A 17,026-nucleotide genomic window follows, 5' to 3' on the forward strand; every position below is an offset into this window, starting at 1 on the left:
CTGAAACAATAAAACCAGCTCTTGTGCTGCAAATATTATACAATACGAGTAATACAGTGACACTGCCTCCATCTTCCAAGGGGGTTGATCAAGAGGCCGAAAAGCTGGGAACGTGTTGTTTCTACGTGTATAAGTCTAAATTTATTCAAATATAATGCGAATATCTTGAAAGTGGTATTTATATATTGCATAACATCTATATGTAAAGCTCTCTCCAAGTCTTCGTGATTCTTCTATCAAAGCCTGACCTCTGACTAGAAAAGCCACGCGAGACTTTTTCTATAAACCTTCTTCCAACCAGCCAAGTTCTGATTCTCGATGATCATCATGGCCTCATATTCGGCCTCTTCGCGGTCAATCTCAGACTTTCCAGTCCAGATATCGGCATCGGAGGGCTTGATAAGCTCAGTCCTCTTGAAGAATTTCCACCCAGTAAATGCCATGACGTAAAGTGGGATTCCGAGATATGAAGTGATAAAGGTCTTATAGTCAAAGTTGCCGTATTTTTCCGGGTTGTGGATGAAAACACCGAAGCTGCGGGTAAATGCGACCAGTACACAGAAAAAGAGCGCAATAGAGGAGCCGATGATTCCAAGGGGAGCTTTGTAGGCTAGTGTTGACTCATCGACACCTTGTGCGCGGCGGGCACGAATGAAGAAGATATGAGTAATCAAGAGGGAGATCCATGTCAACACTGCGAAATAAGGTTAGAAACTCGACAACCCCTGAGTCATTTTGGGGAATATTGAGCGAAGGGAACATACATCCAAAAATTGAGACCATGTCAGTGAAGTATCCGAAAACCTCCTTAGAACCACTGGAAACACTCATGAAGGCGAGCAAACAGAAGGAAGCCGATAGCGCCAAAGCATAGATCGGGACACCAGCTGAGTTAGTGCGAGCAAAGATCTTAGGGGCCTTATGCTCGCGAGCAAGACCGTACAGAGTTCGAGTCGCAATGTAAAGATCAGAGTTGGCGGCAGAAAGAACAAAGACCAAAATGCAGGCGTTAATAATGTGGGGAAGAGCGGCGACTTGCTTCATTGCAACCACGAAGGGTGAGGCCGCAGCGGAGCTCTTAGCCTTAGTAGCGAAAGCCAGGTCTTGGGAGTCGTATGGGACCAGCATACCGACGAAAAGTACGCTGAGGATATAGAACACAAGAATTCGCCAGAAGGTGAGCTTGATGGCCTTAGGGATCGTCTTTCGAGGGTTCTGAGCTTCTCCGACTGTCACTCCGATGAGTTCGGTACCTGGTAAACGAAAAATATTAGAAACGAGGCGAAAAACAGAAGATAGATGCATGATGTCCCTACCAAGGAATGCAAAGGTGGCCTGCACCATCGTAGACCAAAACGCGAGAAACTTTCCAAGCCCACCATCAGTATATTTAGTGGCGAACGCGCCGGGTTCATTCCAGTATCTGAAACCTCTCCTGTCGTGGTCTGGGCCGCCACCCATGGCGAAGATGAAAGAGCACAGAATAATTCCCAAGATGATAATGACCTTGAATGACGAGAGCCAAAATTCCAATTCACCGAAAAACTTCACACCAAAGTAATTGATCACGATGATTACCACCATGAAAATTGCAACCCAAACGCCCGGATTAACATTCTCTGCTGATGTTTTGGGCCAATAGGTAATCACTAGGGCAGCGGCAGTAAGTTGCGTAGGGGGTAAAATGATATATTTGAGGTAGTAGCTATAAAGTGGTTAGACTTTCAATTTCAAGTGGTACTTGAGAATTCACTTACCACCATCCGAGGGTGAATCCAAGAGCAGGGTCACAGAAACGGCCGGCGTAACCAGTGAAGCCGGAGGACAATGGTAGCCAAGCAGCCATTTCACCCAGTCCACACATAACTGTCCAAACGATGAGACCCATAAAACAGTATGCAATAAGTAACGATCCAGGCTAATAGAGTTTCATTAGTAAAGGTCAAAAATGACTCAAGTCAAATGTAACATACACCAGCTCTATATTCTTGAATCAGTAACGTTTCATGATCAATTCTATCCAAAGAAAACTCACGTCAATGCGCTTCCGGTACCAACAATCAATCCAGTACCAATGGCACCACCGATCGCAATCATAGAAATGTGACGAGCCTTGAGCTCTCTACGAAGTTGAACCGGCGCATCCTGTTCACCTTCTTTCATGTTGTCCGAGTTGTCAATGTAATCCGGCTGCGCCTCGAGAGCGTTAATCTCATCGGGGTGACCCATCTTGCTGTAGGTCAAATTGACAGAGAATAACACCACAGAGCAAGATGAAAAGAATTTCTCAAACTCCCAGGGCACCTTGTGGGGGAAACGCAGATTAAATTCTCCCGCCCAGCACACAGTATGCACCTAAGCGAATTCCAGGATCAAACTCTACCATTATCTCTCCCCTCTTTTGCCCTTGCAGTAGTGGAGACAGATCCTGGAGAGGTCGATTCATGAGATGTAGTATCTACTTGGCTAGCAGGTTTTGCCGTGGTAGTATAGGCTGGGCACTTGGCAGTCCTTGGCAGTCCTTGGCAGTGGCTTACGAGAATTCCGCCTGGCTTCCTCTACTTTTGCAAAGAGTGAGGCATCTCAAATCGGATCAGGCGGTAGATCACTCTTCATCGCAAATTGCTTGTTTGGTTGTCAGAGAGAAAAAAGAGCGAAAGTAATCGAGACTATATCAACCTCCGAGGCCATTTCCGCGGTCTTGATATGGATAGAGACCTGGAGAGATAAGAACGACCCACCAACCACATGGGGCCAAGTTTCCCGGGGTTATGACAAACAGAAACTGCGGAAGATTTGCCCCGGTAAACCACGTTCTGCGAAACCCTCCATTTTCCTTCAAACGGCAAGATTGGAGAGAAGATTTCGATTCGATGGGAACTTCGTCCCGAATCTAGCCCTGGGTAGCCGTCGGGCGCTCAGGGCGTTTTGACCAACACCCGCTACAGCCTTCGGTAGGTTCCACCCAAACTGGAGACTTTACAGCTGACAGATTCTAGGCATTCCTGGTAAGATACGGGATGGTGGGGAATACCAACTTCATGATTGGTGTATTGCTCACCTAACTTTTTTACTCGGAAAATGGAGGCTTAAAATCGAAGTGCGCGATATACTTCTGGAAATTCGGAGTCTTCGACCTATGTGAGTTATCTTATTAGAGTTAGGTTTTCTCCAACTTGAATCGCCCAGAATATTTTACCCCACACATTTGAATGCATGACAACAGGAAACACCACCCTCAATATATTAAATGTGTTTTTCGTCAACCTTGGAAGTTAAAGTTGCTGTTGAATTCATGTCGATCACATCAAAGCCCTCGCAGCATCGATACCCCTAGCACATCATGATCTGGGGAAAGATATCTATTGGACCTATTGTTGAACTAAAATATTTGGTAATTCAAATTGTATTTTGGGAGAACTGATTCTGAGATGCTCGATCACACTTTGGAACAAAATCTCTTACAAAAGCGTTGCTGTTGCTGGAGAAATATTGATGCCTCAGGCTGTCAACCTCCCCAAACTTTGGAATGGAGCGTCAACTTGAAGTTGAAGTGAGACAACGTATTTTGATATACGATATTGATTAAATGAGTGAGAAATCGGGAGATACGGATGTCAAGTTCTTGCTTTGTTTGTGTCAACCATAAGATTTTATGTTAGAACCTTGAAAATACGGGTAATGCAGTTGTGGCCAACTGCTACGTGCGGCGACATAGACCAAAAGACTATAGACATGGTGATAATCTATGGAGAGTTTCTAATTACAGACATCATGTGGACCCTTTGGAGCGCTCTTTCTCTATAGCTGAGCATCGGGCCTTTGCTAGGGCATAGATCGTTTCCAAGCGGGGCATGGATACACCCTTTTGCTTCCCAGCTCTCAGTGCATTGCCAAGGATTGCTTCAACCTCAATACTCCGACCTTGCCTCACGTCCTGAAGCATACTCATCTCTCTCCCCGTGCCTGTCTCTGCTCTCCTCTTTGAAAGTGCGATTTTCTGCTCAGCCACCTCAGTCGTCACGCCCGAGATCCCCATACGCTTCGCCAGCTCAATAACCTCCATCATGATTCCCCAAGCCAAATCATAAGCATATGGCTCAGAGGTAAGTAGGAAGTCCCCGTCGGTATTCATAGTGAGAGCCCCGATAGGATTCCACGCCGCATTCATTAGTAGCTTAGACCAGCGTGCTATCTGTATATCGTCGTGAACCTCGGCACCACCACCACCTCTAATCATAAGATCGGCAAAGCGTCTTGCCTCATTCTTGTGTGACTCCGGTGCATTTGAAGGGTATGTGCCTAGTTCGAATAAATTGAGCATTTCAGAATACTCGATTGTCCCAGGTCCAGTCTGCACCGCGGGGCAGTAGATAACACCACTTAGGATCGGATTCTGTGGAAACGCGACCGCGACTTCCTCTTCAATCATAATTCCATTCTGCGCCAGGACAATTGTTGTCTGTGGTCTGCCATCTAGAACAGGCCTGAGCTGTTCAGGCAGGGACGGGTTGCTGCCTGGAAAAGATTTCGTACAGACCAGAACAAAGTCAAATGAGTCACCGCTGCATTCGGAGATGTCTCTCACCACAGCGGTTGGACGGTAGGTCACTTCACCAAATCTGACAGACGATAGTGCGAAGCCACATGATTTTACCACGTCATAATTGGACCGACAGACGGCTGTCACGGTGCAGCCGGCTTGAAGAAGCTGGTACAGATAGACGCCGCCGATGCTGCCGGCGCCATAGAGAAGAATGTTGGGTGTTGAGACCGACATGCTATCTAGCTCTAGAGGATATATATCGAATCCCGGGAAGTGGAAGGTATAGGAATAATGTTCACTCAAAAAAGAAGTATACTGTCAAGATTTTGGTTCATATCGACACTTTGACTCATATTCTGTTCAAGTTAGGGTGGGCACCTCGGGAAGCAATAAAAACACCGAAGAAGTGGGGGGTTTTATCACTCAACGTTCCTGTATCACATATAATAGTGGCCGAATGACGCAAAAACAAACCCATCCTAAGGCCAACGCTGCAATTAGCCAAAATTCTGAGTAGCTCTGAGCTGCAACTTGGTACTCATGCCGGCTACCGAATAGAGGAAAAAAGAAAATCGACAGCTGTCGGATTTGAACCGACGCCTCCGAAGAGAATTGATTTCGCTAGAAATGAAATTAGTGATTGGTTACGATTTTAGATTTTTGGGTTAAAACACACAGTCAATCGCCTTAGACCGCTCGGCCAAACTGCCTAGAATGAGCAAAATTTCAAATCGTGGATTCAAGAGCCTATTTCATTCAGCACTACCTCCGGCACACAAATTATAGTAGATTGTCGGAAAAGAGAAGAGAAAGAGAAGAGAAGAAAACTCCACGGAAATGAGACATTTGGGAAGTACACATGCAACCTTGCCGACAGCCTGTCATGCAAACGCCCGGTTAAACGAGTCGGATTCCAGTATAAGAGCATTCACGTGTCGCTACACAACCCGGATATCGCTTGGAATTGTCTCATTCCTTCTCTTTTCATTTGGAAATGAGCGCCAGGGATCAAGGCACTGTATTTCAAATGTTGAGAGTGTCAGCTAAACGATGTCAATAACCTCGCATCTGGCGAAGGTAATCAGAATACAAGAGTGTATTCATACGACAATACCAAAATTTCAACACCCACCATTGTTGGCTTTTGACACGAAAATGCTTGATGTATGTATTGGAGTTGAAATCAAGCACGTCTGAGAGTCAAGTAAACGAATAATCAATTGGACTATTCCTGAACTAATGAAGATATGCATATGCGTGTTGTCAACCTTGACGACACCTATATTGCTGCTAAAAACGCTAAAAACCAATCCACAGTCATCTCCAGGCCATCCTTCAAGCCGACCGTTGGATGCCATTGGCTTTTCCTTTGCCAGAGAAATATCCGGTCGGCGTCTAAAAGGATCGTCCTCGCTCTTCTTCGTAAACTGAAGATCGACCAGCGCGGATGCAGCTTTCCGAGACACAATCTCATTTATTAGGTGAGCTAAGTCGGCTACAGATATTTCATCATCGCAACCAATGTTGACTGGGCTTAAGCATGAACTTTGCATCAAACTATACAGCCCAAAAATGCAGTCGCCGACGTACTGAAAGCATCTACTCGCATTACCGTCACCTGCAATTTGCATATTCATCTGCTCAATGGCTGCTGATATGAAATTAGGAACGACCCGACCGTCACTTGGGAGCATTCCGGGGCCATAAGCATTGAATATGCGACCGATGCGGATATCGAGATTATGTTCGAGACGATAGGCATACGCCATTGCCTCGGCAACCCGCTTTCCTTCATCATAGCAAGATCTTGGTCCAAATGGATTCGCATTTCCATAGTAGCTCTCTGTTTGGGGGCATACGAGCGGGTCGCCATAGACCTTTAGGAAATACTATACGATACGGCAGGGAGGGCGTGAGACACAAAATCAAAGTCAGAAGTATACCTGATGTACTCGCCAACAACACGGGAGCATTGCATTTCACTGCGAAATCAAGAACATTTTTCGTACCATGGAAGCATGTATTCAAGATATCTATGGGGTTCTTTACGAAATGCTTAGGACTTGCTGGGCAAGCTAAGTGGTAAATTTGTGACACGTTCTTGGCGATTTCCGGGAATGGGAGTGTCACATCATGTCTGTTTGATAATTTTAGCTAAACAGATCTAAAATTGGGAAAATAATTCATACCTGACAAATTTAAAATTAGGGTGATCCTGGATATTGGCGATCGAATCCAGAGAGCTGATCCATAGTGAATCAATAGTAATCACACGATACTTTCTTTCCAATGGAAGCCGTATCAGATGGGATCCCAGAAACCCCGCACCCTGCATGACATCAGTGGCTGTCAAAATATATTAAGAATAACATCAAAGAGATATCGGAAAGGCTCTCACTCCGGTCACTAGAACAGGCAGCATTTTTTTCTATACCGATTTGGGTGGCAGATCGACAATCCTTGAGCTCGAGCGTGTGGGGTTTCGGGAACCGTTGATCCTACAAATATTCCACTGACGAGCAGGTTAGTTTAAATGATGAAAACATTCCTTTGGTTTTAGAAACAACCAAGCGAGACCCGATAACTTCATCCCATCTTGTATCCCCCGGCAAATCGGTTATCACCTTCCACGAACGAATTTTCGTGTGCGACATCCTCGAAGAAGCAAACCCCATCCCTAGAAAGTTTCCTAGAGTTAAAGAATCACGAAGAATCTGCTTTTATTTAGAAAGTGGCCTTTTTCAATATACACATTTGCTAAAACCGGTGGTCCATATACACTATGGCTCTTCAAAGTGTCACACTGTGGTGCACGCTGCGTCCAAATCCCGGGAAAGAAAACATAGTAAGAGCACGCCGGATATTATCGTGGGCTATTGATCTGATTCCCTACAAGGTTCGAGAAATGTTATGCAATCTGTCGAACAAAGTTCGGGAAGCAGAGCCCCACTGTCTGAGGTATGAAGTGATGGAGAAGAAAGAAATAGACAACGGGAAAGAAACCTCAACTTTCCACCTGTTGGAAAGGCAAGTCGATTAATATTCCTAGCCTTGGATGAGCTTGTTCTAATGGGTTCTTCCTGTTTTAGCTGGAGAGCGGAAGCTGACCTAGAGAATCACAATCGAAGAGATTGGCTTATTGCTTTCAGGAAGCATGTTGTAGATAGTGGAGTTTTGATTGAGGACGAGGACATACAAAAGGTGAAACGAGTAGGGGGCTTTTATTTCCGGGACACAGAAATCACAGTGTAGGGCTCGTTTAGTACTACTGCGAATAGCTCTAAGGTGGACTAGTAATTACGAATCTACAGTGGAGTCTAATTATATTCATCTAGAGTGTTTAATTGTTGAGAGAAAACTATACTATCTTTGAATTAATAAATAAAAGTCGACAATGAGGTTCAACAGCTTGATAAATGTAACGATATTAAATTCATTTAAACACCAACCCCATCATAAATTGAAAAACAAGAAAGGTTAAAATAACAGAAAACGCTTCGTCAACTTCATGTCTGATCGTGAGTGCCACTGTTCAGCACTCGAGGAAAATATACATTTGGAGGGCGGATATAGATCTGTTTACTCGTCATACAGATCCATGTCACCGCTACCATCCTCCATTTCGGCAAGAGCATCGTCGGAATCAACCATTTCGGAGTCAGAGTCAGAATCGCTCTCGCCAATCTCGTGGTTAGGCAAAACATCAATGCGGCCGTCAATCATGACGACTCGAGCTTGCTCTCCATCTTTGATGCTACCACGAAGAATGAGAACAGCGAGACGGTTGAGGACCTCTTTTTCAATGATACGGCCCAATGGACGGGCACCATAGGCAGGGGAGTAACCAGAAGCACCAAGATAGTCCTTGACCTCTTCTGTACAACGAATCAAGACATTTCGATCGTTATGTTCAAGTCGCTTCTGAACTTCATCCAGTCGCAGATCCACAATCTTGCGGATCTCCTTCCTAGTGAGTCGGTTGAAGATGACCGTGCTGGAGATACGGTTGAGGAATTCGGGCAGGAAGTAGTTGCGTAGAGCACCCAAAACTAGCTCGCGTGTCTGTGGGTCGATGCGGCCATCTCTCGTAGTTGGTCGAGCTAGAAACTCTGCGCCCAGATTGGAGGTCATAACGACAATACAGTTCTTCGCGTCGACGATGCGGCCTTGGCCGTCGGTAATACGACCGTCATCCATAAGCTGAAGTAGAACAGTGAGAACCTCCTTCGCGGCCTTTTCGACTTCATCAAATAACAGGATGGAGAAGGGGCGACGACGGAGACTTTCTGTGAGCTGACCGCCAGCGTCGTGGCCGACATAGCCTGGGGGAGCACCAATCATTCGGCTCAGAGAGTGACGCTCCTGGTATTCAGACATATCGAACCGGATCATCGATTTGGGGTCGTCGAAGAGGAATTCAGCGAGGGCCTTGGTAAGTAAGGTCTTACCGGTACCCGAAGGACCACAAAAGAGGAAACTGGGGGGTGAATTCGGGTTGCTGAGACCGGAACGTTGAAGCCGGATAGCGTTTGAAACAGAAACAACGGCTTCCTTTTGACCAATGACGAGTTTACCTAGGTACTTTTCCATGTTGAGCAACTTGTCTTTCTCCGTTGTCTTGAGTCGAGTAACGGGGATTCCAGTCCATCGTGCAACAATTTCGTTGATCTGGTCAGGGCCAACAGCATCAGCAAGTAAAGCCTCACCAGCTTCGCCTTGGGTAGCACGGCGCTCAGCATCGGCCTTCGCGCGATCCGCTTCAAGTCGGTCGATCAGTTGCTTGGTTTCGGGGATAGCGTAGTATTCAAGATCGGCAGCGGTCATGGTGTCACCCATGCGCTCTGCCTCGTCACGCTTGACCTTGAGGGAGTCGAGCTTGATCTTCGCATCTTGAACCTCCTTGCTCCGTTGTTTTTCGCTCTCATACTTCTCTCGCATGGGACGAAGCTCCTCAGAGACATTGGCGGCTTCTTGTTTGGCAGCTTCAAGCCGGGTTTTGGATGCTTCGTCTTTCTCGCGCTCCAAGGCATTAATTTCGATCTGGAGCTGACGATGCTTACGTTCAAGCGTGTCCAGTTCTTCCGGTTCGGACTCGCGGGTTACACGAACAGCAGCAGCCGCCTCGTCGATCAAATCAACAGCAGAATCAGGAAGACGACGTCCTGTCAAGTATCGTGAAGCAAGAGTCGCGGCACTAACAATAGCACCATCGAGAATGTTTACGCCATGGTGGACTTCATATTTCTCTTTCAGGCCACGGAGGATGGAAACGGTCTCTGGAATCGAAGGCTCTTTAACGAGAACTTGCTGGAATCGTCGTTCAAAGGCTTGGTCCTTCTCGATATACTTGCGGTATTCGGTCAGTGTCGTAGCACCAATACAGTGGAGTTGGCCGCGAGCCAACATAGGCTTGAGAAGGTTCGCCGCATCCATGCCACCCTCACCGCTAGACCCGGCACCCATGAGGAGGTGGATCTCGTCGACGAAGAGAACGATAGTGTCCTTAGAGTCCTCGATTTCTTTGAGCACACCCTTCATGCGTTCCTCGAACTCACCGCGGAACTTGCTGCCCGCAACCAGGGATCCGACATCAAGGGAGAGTAGCCGGCATTGTGCAAGGTTGGCAGGGATGTCTGCATTGACGATACGGCGAGCAAGACCCTCAACAATTGTAGTCTTACCCACACCAGGTTCACCGATGAGGACGGGGTTGTTCTTAGTGCGACGGCTCAGGATACGAATGACACGGCGAATTTCTTCCTCACGACCGATGACAGGATCAATCTTGCCTTCGCGTGCTAGCGAGGTCATGTCGATGGTGAATTTCTTCAAGTTCTCATTTTCGCTCTCGGAGTCTGCAGTTTTCGAGTCTACGCGCTTGGTGCCCCGAATTTGCTGCACTGCAGTGTCGATTAACTTGACATTAGGGATGTTGGCATCGGCGAGGGCACGCTGCACCTGAGAATCTTGTGATGTAGCTTGAATCAGGTGATCAACAGCAACGAAGCTATCCTTTTGTGTCTTGGATAAATCGGTTGCTGACCGAATAACCTTTGCCAATGCTGGGGAGACGCTAACGGTTTCGGGGGGAGGATCTTGACTCGGCATGCGGACCAACAACTTCATCAATGATCGATCGAGTAGTTGAGGGTCACCGTGAGCTTTCTCTACCACCTGACGGAATAGTGGCGCGGAGGCAGAATCGTGGGAAGAGTGTCCAGCCGGCTGCTGTTCGTCGGCATCATCCTGGGAGGGGTTGAGGAGTGCGACCGCTAAGTGAAGGGGGATGATTTGGGAGTGAGCGTATTGCTCGGCCAAAGCGCTGGAATCCAGCAAGGCCTTGTTGGCCCGGTCTGTGAATTGGGCGCCGTTCATGGTGAACGGTAGATTGTAGGTTGGAACAGTCGGTAGTTAAGGTAATCGATTGTGGTTAAATCTTCGTAGGCAGATGAGAGTATCGATCTGATGAAATGTGGGAATGTGGGAATGTGGGAAGTTGGAAGTGAGAATGGGTCAAAGTGTGTCTATGATGCAAGTTTAATATACTTGGGCAGCCCACTTGGCTAGACGCTGCTGCCACAGTCATGACGCCACTAGCAACTTCCACCGCCTCCCGGAAACTACCAGAAGGATCACCTGATATCCAGAACACGTGAGGGCCTCCAGCTAGTTTCCGAGGTTCTAGTGATCCAATTGGCTAATAGGGTTCATAGGTGGGTCTTCCACCTTTGGCACCGTCCATCACTTCCTCTTTAGGAATGCTGTTTACTCTGGCTATCTATAAGGTCACCTGGATATGCAGTGTACAGGAGGAGATTTTCACTACTTTAGAGAAACGGTCATACTAGAAATGCTTTATAGTTTCTATTCTTTTGTTTTCTATTGATCTCTCTGCGCAGTTTCTATGCTCTTTAGCATTCACATTTGCTCACTGCAATGGGCAGTGCAGGTCTTGTGCTTTGGCCATGGCGCTATGCTACTACCCGAAGACAAACTTTCTTTCTTTCAAATAAAGAGATTCAATGTATGCTAAATATTTTTTTCATGCGATCAGACTTTCCTCATCCAGCTGATCATCTACCTATAGCTATGCCCAGCGAACATGTCGCTCTTGCACGTGTCCATCGCTTGGGAATTCATTACCTTCGCCAAGTCCCCTATTAAATTGGATTGTCGTCATGAGTAATGCGCTCTGTCGGCAAAGGGGGCAGGTATCATGCTGTGTTAGCCATCGAACAATGCAAGTAGTATCAAACAGGTGTCCACACTGAAGAGTAGAGACACATGCACCAAGTTCCGGGGGGCAAAGACAAATAGGGCATTCCACACTCGAGTCGATCATCTGTTGGTTAACGGCGGTACGGGGCAAAATACCGAAACTCACTTCGAATTCATTATCATCTTCACCTTGCTCTCCTTCCGCGGTCAGTTGTTCAAGTCGTTCGTTTAATATACCGTCAAGGCCTCGAGATCGGAGCAGCATACGTAAATAATACATTCTCAAACCACTATCAGTCTCCCTTTCAGCTAACTCCACAAGCTCCTCATCCGAAAGTTCTCCAAAATCTGAAAGTGCACGCATATTCCCCGAGGTGGGCACCTCCCAATCGTCGTTAGCTTGGGACATGCTGGTTTAGACTCACCTAGGCTCAATGTTGAGGAGATTGAGGTCTAGTTGGATGATCCAACTTAATGGTTTAGGAAGTTTATCATTGCTGAAGGTTGTGGTCACTGCAAACTGGAGGCTACTCGTCGACTTAAATAACGACACCTTGGGAAAACACAAATGAATTGTGCGTTTGACATTCAATGCTGACTCTTTGTTACTATGTCTCAGTTATTTTGATTCTCTCCTTGTTTCTCTTTCAAAACAATGCACATTTCTATTCAAAAGTTTGTCCTTTAGCCAACTTCTAATAATATCGAGACCCCCTTCAGCCACAAAGACCATTCAAACAGTCCATCCAAAAAAGACTTTTGTAGGAACAAATAATAGATTATTTTAGTCACTATGACTTCCGTTACAGCTTGCCGCTCCCGCTCCTTTGTTGAGGTCCAAGGTTTAAAAGACGAGAATACAATACAAAGTCTCAGTATAAAAATAGAGACATGCGCCTCTAAACTTATAAATCCCACGCTATCTGCATTATTTAATACATTGTGAGGTGCCACTCAACATTGCCCACTACCAGTACGAACTTTGCTTCGCGTCTTACCGTTCACAGTAGCAATATGGAAAGTAATTCACGCGCCAAGAGGTCCAGCCAGGGTTCGACTGATACCTATCCCAAGTTATTAGGAGATTTGAATCGAACTGAAATGGAGGCTCTTACCGAAATCTTACATCTAAACGCGACAATCAATCTTCACTCTATCGCACAGGCACAGAAACTTATCCAAGATCTACCAAAACGGCTTCGGTATAAGCGTTTATCACTTTCAGGACTTGGAATCAAGCCCAGTGGCCTATGCGAACTACATAAACCAATGAACGCAGATGTCCTTCAAGATGCTCTGAGACTAGTTCATCGAGAAGTGACGACATGTTTCCGCCCCTTCGATCATTACCCAGAACATGTTCACTCTCCAGAGGCTGATCTCCTAGTCAAGTTACGAGGACTTAAAGGCATGTGGACTAGGCCTGCTCCGTCCGGCCTTGTCGCTCAATATGGCGCTTGGGAATACCAAATCAACGCGTGTGCGGCGTGCATGCTATCCAGAGTCGCGGCGGATGAGAATGCGATTGGTAACCTTCGAACGGCTTTAATTAGCCGTACACGCACTGATAAAAGACATAAGCCACGCCGGCTCATGTCATTTGTTGATGAATGCATTCGTCGCTACGACATTGACAAAGCTGAGGCTATAATTAGCCTTGCTTCTAACTACGCATATGGGCTAAAAGAAGCTAGAAAAGCGTGTACAAAGGCTTCAAATGACGTGCATGGTGGTCTACGATTTCGACAGGAAGATACGGTCGATCCTGTGCCTGGTTTCTCGAGACTAACTACTAATGAGCATCCTGTCCCCGAACGCAATATTGCACAGCCAACTCCGAGCAGCGATATCGAATGGGCTGTTTCATCATTTCCTCGGACCTCGGGATCACACTACTCTCGTGGCGTTGAGATTCTGTGTAATAGCCAATCCCAGTATACAGAGGCCAACAAGCTGACTGACCTTTATAGAGACAATCATGTGATATATCCAGCCCATACAAGAATAGTTTCAAAAAATACTTCTGAAGAGTCGCCTCTAATTGGAGATATGATCTCACAAATTGACGATGCAATAGAAGAGTCTTCGATGTATCAATTTATTTTTCAGTGTTTATCTTCGGAGAGTGATTATGGTACTGACGAAGATTCGTAATGAAACATTGTCAATCTCTTTTTTTGCTCTCATTGTTCCAAGTTTGTTTTCTCTTTTCTATCGGAGAGTCATTTGGATTCTTGTTGATTGATTTATTACTAGACCTTTCAATTGTAATAACGGGCTGCTTGCATGAGTCTTGAACTTGAAGCAGCCACAACTTATGTTATATAACTTCGTGTTGTGAATAGCTTCGAATCACGCATTTCTTACACTCCTTTGGGTCTTTTTCCACCATACAGTATTCTGCCGCGTCAACCGGAAACGATATAGATGTTTTGATGGGTGTTTTTCTGTGCACATTTATGATAGTACAGGCAGGATTCCCCTCTTCAATATGTAGTGGCAATATGAATTCAGATACCTACCCAACGAGACTCTTGATAAGATTTTTAGATGGTGCTTATATATTGCTAATAATATGAAACAGACTGTCATTACTTTTTTCTTTCCTTTTTTTTGAAATGTAAAGCTCAAAATCAACAGAATATGGGCTCGGCGCTACTGTCGAAATCGCGTTGTGGTGGTTGTATTGACATCGCCCCCTAAAGCGCAAATACCCAGTATGCAAGGTATAGTGCACTGCAGCAGTCCTATTAGAAGCAATATACTTTGAACAATTCAAATATAGTAGTCTTACACATAATTTAGGCCCCGTCGAGCTTAGTAGTGGTGGGCATGCAAAGGCATTGGGACAACATCCAAGGCGAGATCCTGAAGAAATACAGGTAGTATTTGAAGTGCACTAGAAAAATCGGCAGAATATCATGGTTAAGAGGCAAAAGCAACGGTTTCTTACAGGTGCAGGGCATGATTGCCTCTCAGATAGTACAAATATTGCAGGGTTAGACTGTGGCTGTCTTGTGGCAACTGGATTTGCGATGGTTCCCGTATCATACAAGGTGAAGAAGAGGGCTAAGAAGCTGGTCAGAAACTCAAAACTAAGATCGGCACGAACAGCTCTTTAAAGTTAATTGTTTTGACTTCATTGCAGATGCTCAGTCCTATCTCACCGCATATGAATAGTGACGGCGTTAACAGCCTCGCTGTCTCGAGTATAGTCATGGCGAGTTAAGTGATATTGTCTGGGGTGCACTATGTTCAATTGCTGAACTAAATCTCCTGAGACCAAATCCCCAAATCCAAGGATAAGACCTTAGCATCAGCTTTATCAAGCTCGTAGATGCTATCAAAATTAAGCTACTCCTAGTGTCACAGCTTGGGGAAACAATGTAACGGTGTGTTGAACTACATCGGTCTTCGTGGCCTCCATGTTACATTCTCCTGGGCGTACTACCAACTGCTTAAACGATTGAATAAATAAAGGCCCAAGCTTCTCTCAGGATGAAGACTTCGTGGGACGTTAATTTGAACCCTGAGCCACTCAGATCAATCTGCTGCTAGTATCTTCACAGGGGATCTTGTGTTCAGCACGAACTTCTCATCTGCCACTGTAACTGATACCTCAACGCGTAGCCAGTTCAAGTACCGAACGTTATATACATCAAGACTAGGTGTTATTGTGGACACCTTTTGAAGACGTCTGCCTCCCATACTCAGCCCATCCTGGTACAACACTAATTGGAGAAGACTTCCCAGATCGACAGTCCCTTCTCCAACAGTTATCTCCAATGGGAAAGCACCTAGTTCTTTAATGACACTGTCTAGATGTAAGTCTTGAGAGATAGATGTATTCCCTGCGGCTTTCGATGGAAACGAAGTCGCAGAATTCGTGGGCTTGCTGTATTCAGCACCCAGTGAGGCCCCATGTTGCTTAACGATGATAAATGTATCAAGAAAAAGTTTGACGGTGGTGATCCAAGCTTTTCTTGGCACATTTTTAATCTCATCGCTTGTTTCATCCCCTTGAATAATGACCATATTGAGAGGCAATATAGATGGATTGTTAAGTTGTATGATTTTGGGGGTGTACACTTCAACCTGGAAGTGGTACTCGGGTACTTTAGACGAACCAAACCGCTGTTGCGCCCTTTGCTTCATCGAGAGATTGGTAGAAAGTCCCACTTCTGGTAATAAGCGATGACCTCGAATTTGTCTCTTAAATGTTTCCTGATCAATTCCGAATTCATCAAACTCTTGCAAAGGCCGATGTCTTAGAACAATGGGATAAATAGCAGTATGCTTTCTTTCAATATCAGTCTGCCCAGACTGACTTCTCTCCAAGTATCGAAGCTCGGCCTCAAGATAATATTCAATCCATGCTGTTGAGGAACTTGGAGTGGACCCTCTAACGGACGGTGTTGAGCCCGGTAGATAATCATAAGAGACGTCAAAGTTCCCATGCATTGTTCTTGGAGGATCGGGTGTAATTTCCGTAGTAAATGACCAGGAAACCGGAGCTCCATCATCTGCGATATGCAAAGGTCCGTCAAAGATAGAGTATTTCTTTGCTAGCAAAATTTGTTCAGAGGCAACGCGTTGGGAAAGCGCATTGTAGTTGTGTCGATTACCAGCTGAGTGCCGGTTCCCCTCACCAACATCTGCCCTGCTGGTCTGTATACGTCCTCTCAAGAAAACTTTCAAGTTGGCATTTGAAGTAACGATAGGAGAAACGCGAACCACATCTCCGATCACCGCGTCCCCTGACGCGAACGTCCAGTCCTCGGGCGCAGCCAGATCTATCCGAAGCGCATCACTACCTTTCTTGATCACGGGCATGATTTTTTATTCCATTTGGGTCTTGCACAGATGATGATATTTGGGAGTTCCCTGCCGTCAGGAAGGAGTATTATAAGTGACAGCGGGTTAGAAAAATGGTAACAGATGCGCTGAGATGATTAAAATCAAAATAAAAAATATGCTGCGGTTATTTCATATTCGGTAGGGGAACAAAAAATAAAAAATAAATGCTCACAAGCGGATTTGAACCGCTGACCTCATGATTGCACGATAGTGATACTAGTCATGCGCTCTACCAACTGAGCTATGCGAGCTGATTGGATGAAAGGTGACACAATTGCTACATTATAAAGTCAAAACTCTTAGACTCAAAAAAAACCAATTACTGTTTACTAACAGTTTACAGCTTTGGTGGACAAATGCCTCCAGCGGAAGAGAGTATACCAACAACCCCAGTAAACTACATAT

At 45.7% G+C, this 17,026-nt stretch overlaps 7 protein-coding genes across 7 annotated transcripts; 1 reads left to right on the forward strand and 6 right to left on the reverse strand.

The window, feature by feature from the left end:
• Positions 1–254: 254 nt before the first annotated feature.
• On the reverse strand, positions 255–2,229 carry N7478_009416 (uncharacterized protein; the record flags this gene model as incomplete). Its single annotated transcript, XM_056925630.1, has 6 exons — positions 255–694; positions 765–1,253; positions 1,317–1,705; positions 1,758–1,918; positions 1,974–1,980; positions 2,036–2,229. 6 exons carry the CDS (start codon positions 2,227–2,229, stop codon positions 255–257), a joined length of 1,680 nt encoding a protein of 559 aa, XP_056775000.1.
• A 1,543-nt stretch (positions 2,230–3,772) lies between these two features.
• N7478_009417 (ketopantoate reductase family protein) lies at positions 3,773–4,780 on the reverse strand (the record flags this gene model as incomplete). The annotated part of the gene is made up of 1 exon (XM_056925631.1): positions 3,773–4,780. The coding sequence occupies one exon, from the start codon at positions 4,778–4,780 to the stop codon at positions 3,773–3,775; it is 1,008 nt and encodes a 335-aa protein (XP_056775001.1).
• An 887-nt stretch (positions 4,781–5,667) lies between these two features.
• Positions 5,668–6,315, reverse strand: N7478_009418 (UDP-glucuronic acid decarboxylase 4; the record flags this gene model as incomplete). Its single annotated transcript, XM_056925632.1, has 1 exon — positions 5,668–6,315. The coding sequence occupies one exon, from the start codon at positions 6,313–6,315 to the stop codon at positions 5,668–5,670; it is 648 nt and encodes a 215-aa protein (XP_056775002.1).
• A 1,810-nt stretch (positions 6,316–8,125) lies between these two features.
• On the reverse strand, positions 8,126–10,921 carry N7478_009419 (ATP-dependent Clp protease ATP-binding subunit; the record flags this gene model as incomplete). Its single annotated transcript, XM_056925633.1, has 1 exon — positions 8,126–10,921. One exon carries the CDS (start codon positions 10,919–10,921, stop codon positions 8,126–8,128), a length of 2,796 nt encoding a protein of 931 aa, XP_056775003.1.
• Positions 10,922–11,633: 712 nt separating this feature from the next.
• N7478_009420 (RING finger protein) lies at positions 11,634–12,173 on the reverse strand (the record flags this gene model as incomplete). The annotated part of the gene is made up of 1 exon (XM_056925634.1): positions 11,634–12,173. One exon carries the CDS (start codon positions 12,171–12,173, stop codon positions 11,634–11,636), a length of 540 nt encoding a protein of 179 aa, XP_056775004.1.
• A 605-nt stretch (positions 12,174–12,778) lies between these two features.
• Positions 12,779–13,918, forward strand: N7478_009421 (uncharacterized protein; the record flags this gene model as incomplete). Its single annotated transcript, XM_056925635.1, has 2 exons — positions 12,779–13,682; positions 13,773–13,918. 2 exons carry the CDS (start codon positions 12,779–12,781, stop codon positions 13,916–13,918), a joined length of 1,050 nt encoding a protein of 349 aa, XP_056775005.1.
• Positions 13,919–15,307: 1,389 nt separating this feature from the next.
• Positions 15,308–16,597, reverse strand: N7478_009422 (uncharacterized protein; the record flags this gene model as incomplete). Its single annotated transcript, XM_056925636.1, has 1 exon — positions 15,308–16,597. The coding sequence occupies one exon, from the start codon at positions 16,595–16,597 to the stop codon at positions 15,308–15,310; it is 1,290 nt and encodes a 429-aa protein (XP_056775006.1).
• Positions 16,598–17,026: the final 429 nt, after the last annotated feature.

Source organism: Penicillium angulare (genome assembly GCF_028827245.1).
Source record: "Penicillium angulare strain IBT 27051 chromosome Unknown utg000007l_segment0_segment0, whole genome shotgun sequence".
Classification (NCBI taxonomy): Eukaryota; Fungi; Ascomycota; class Eurotiomycetes; order Eurotiales; family Aspergillaceae; genus Penicillium; species Penicillium angulare.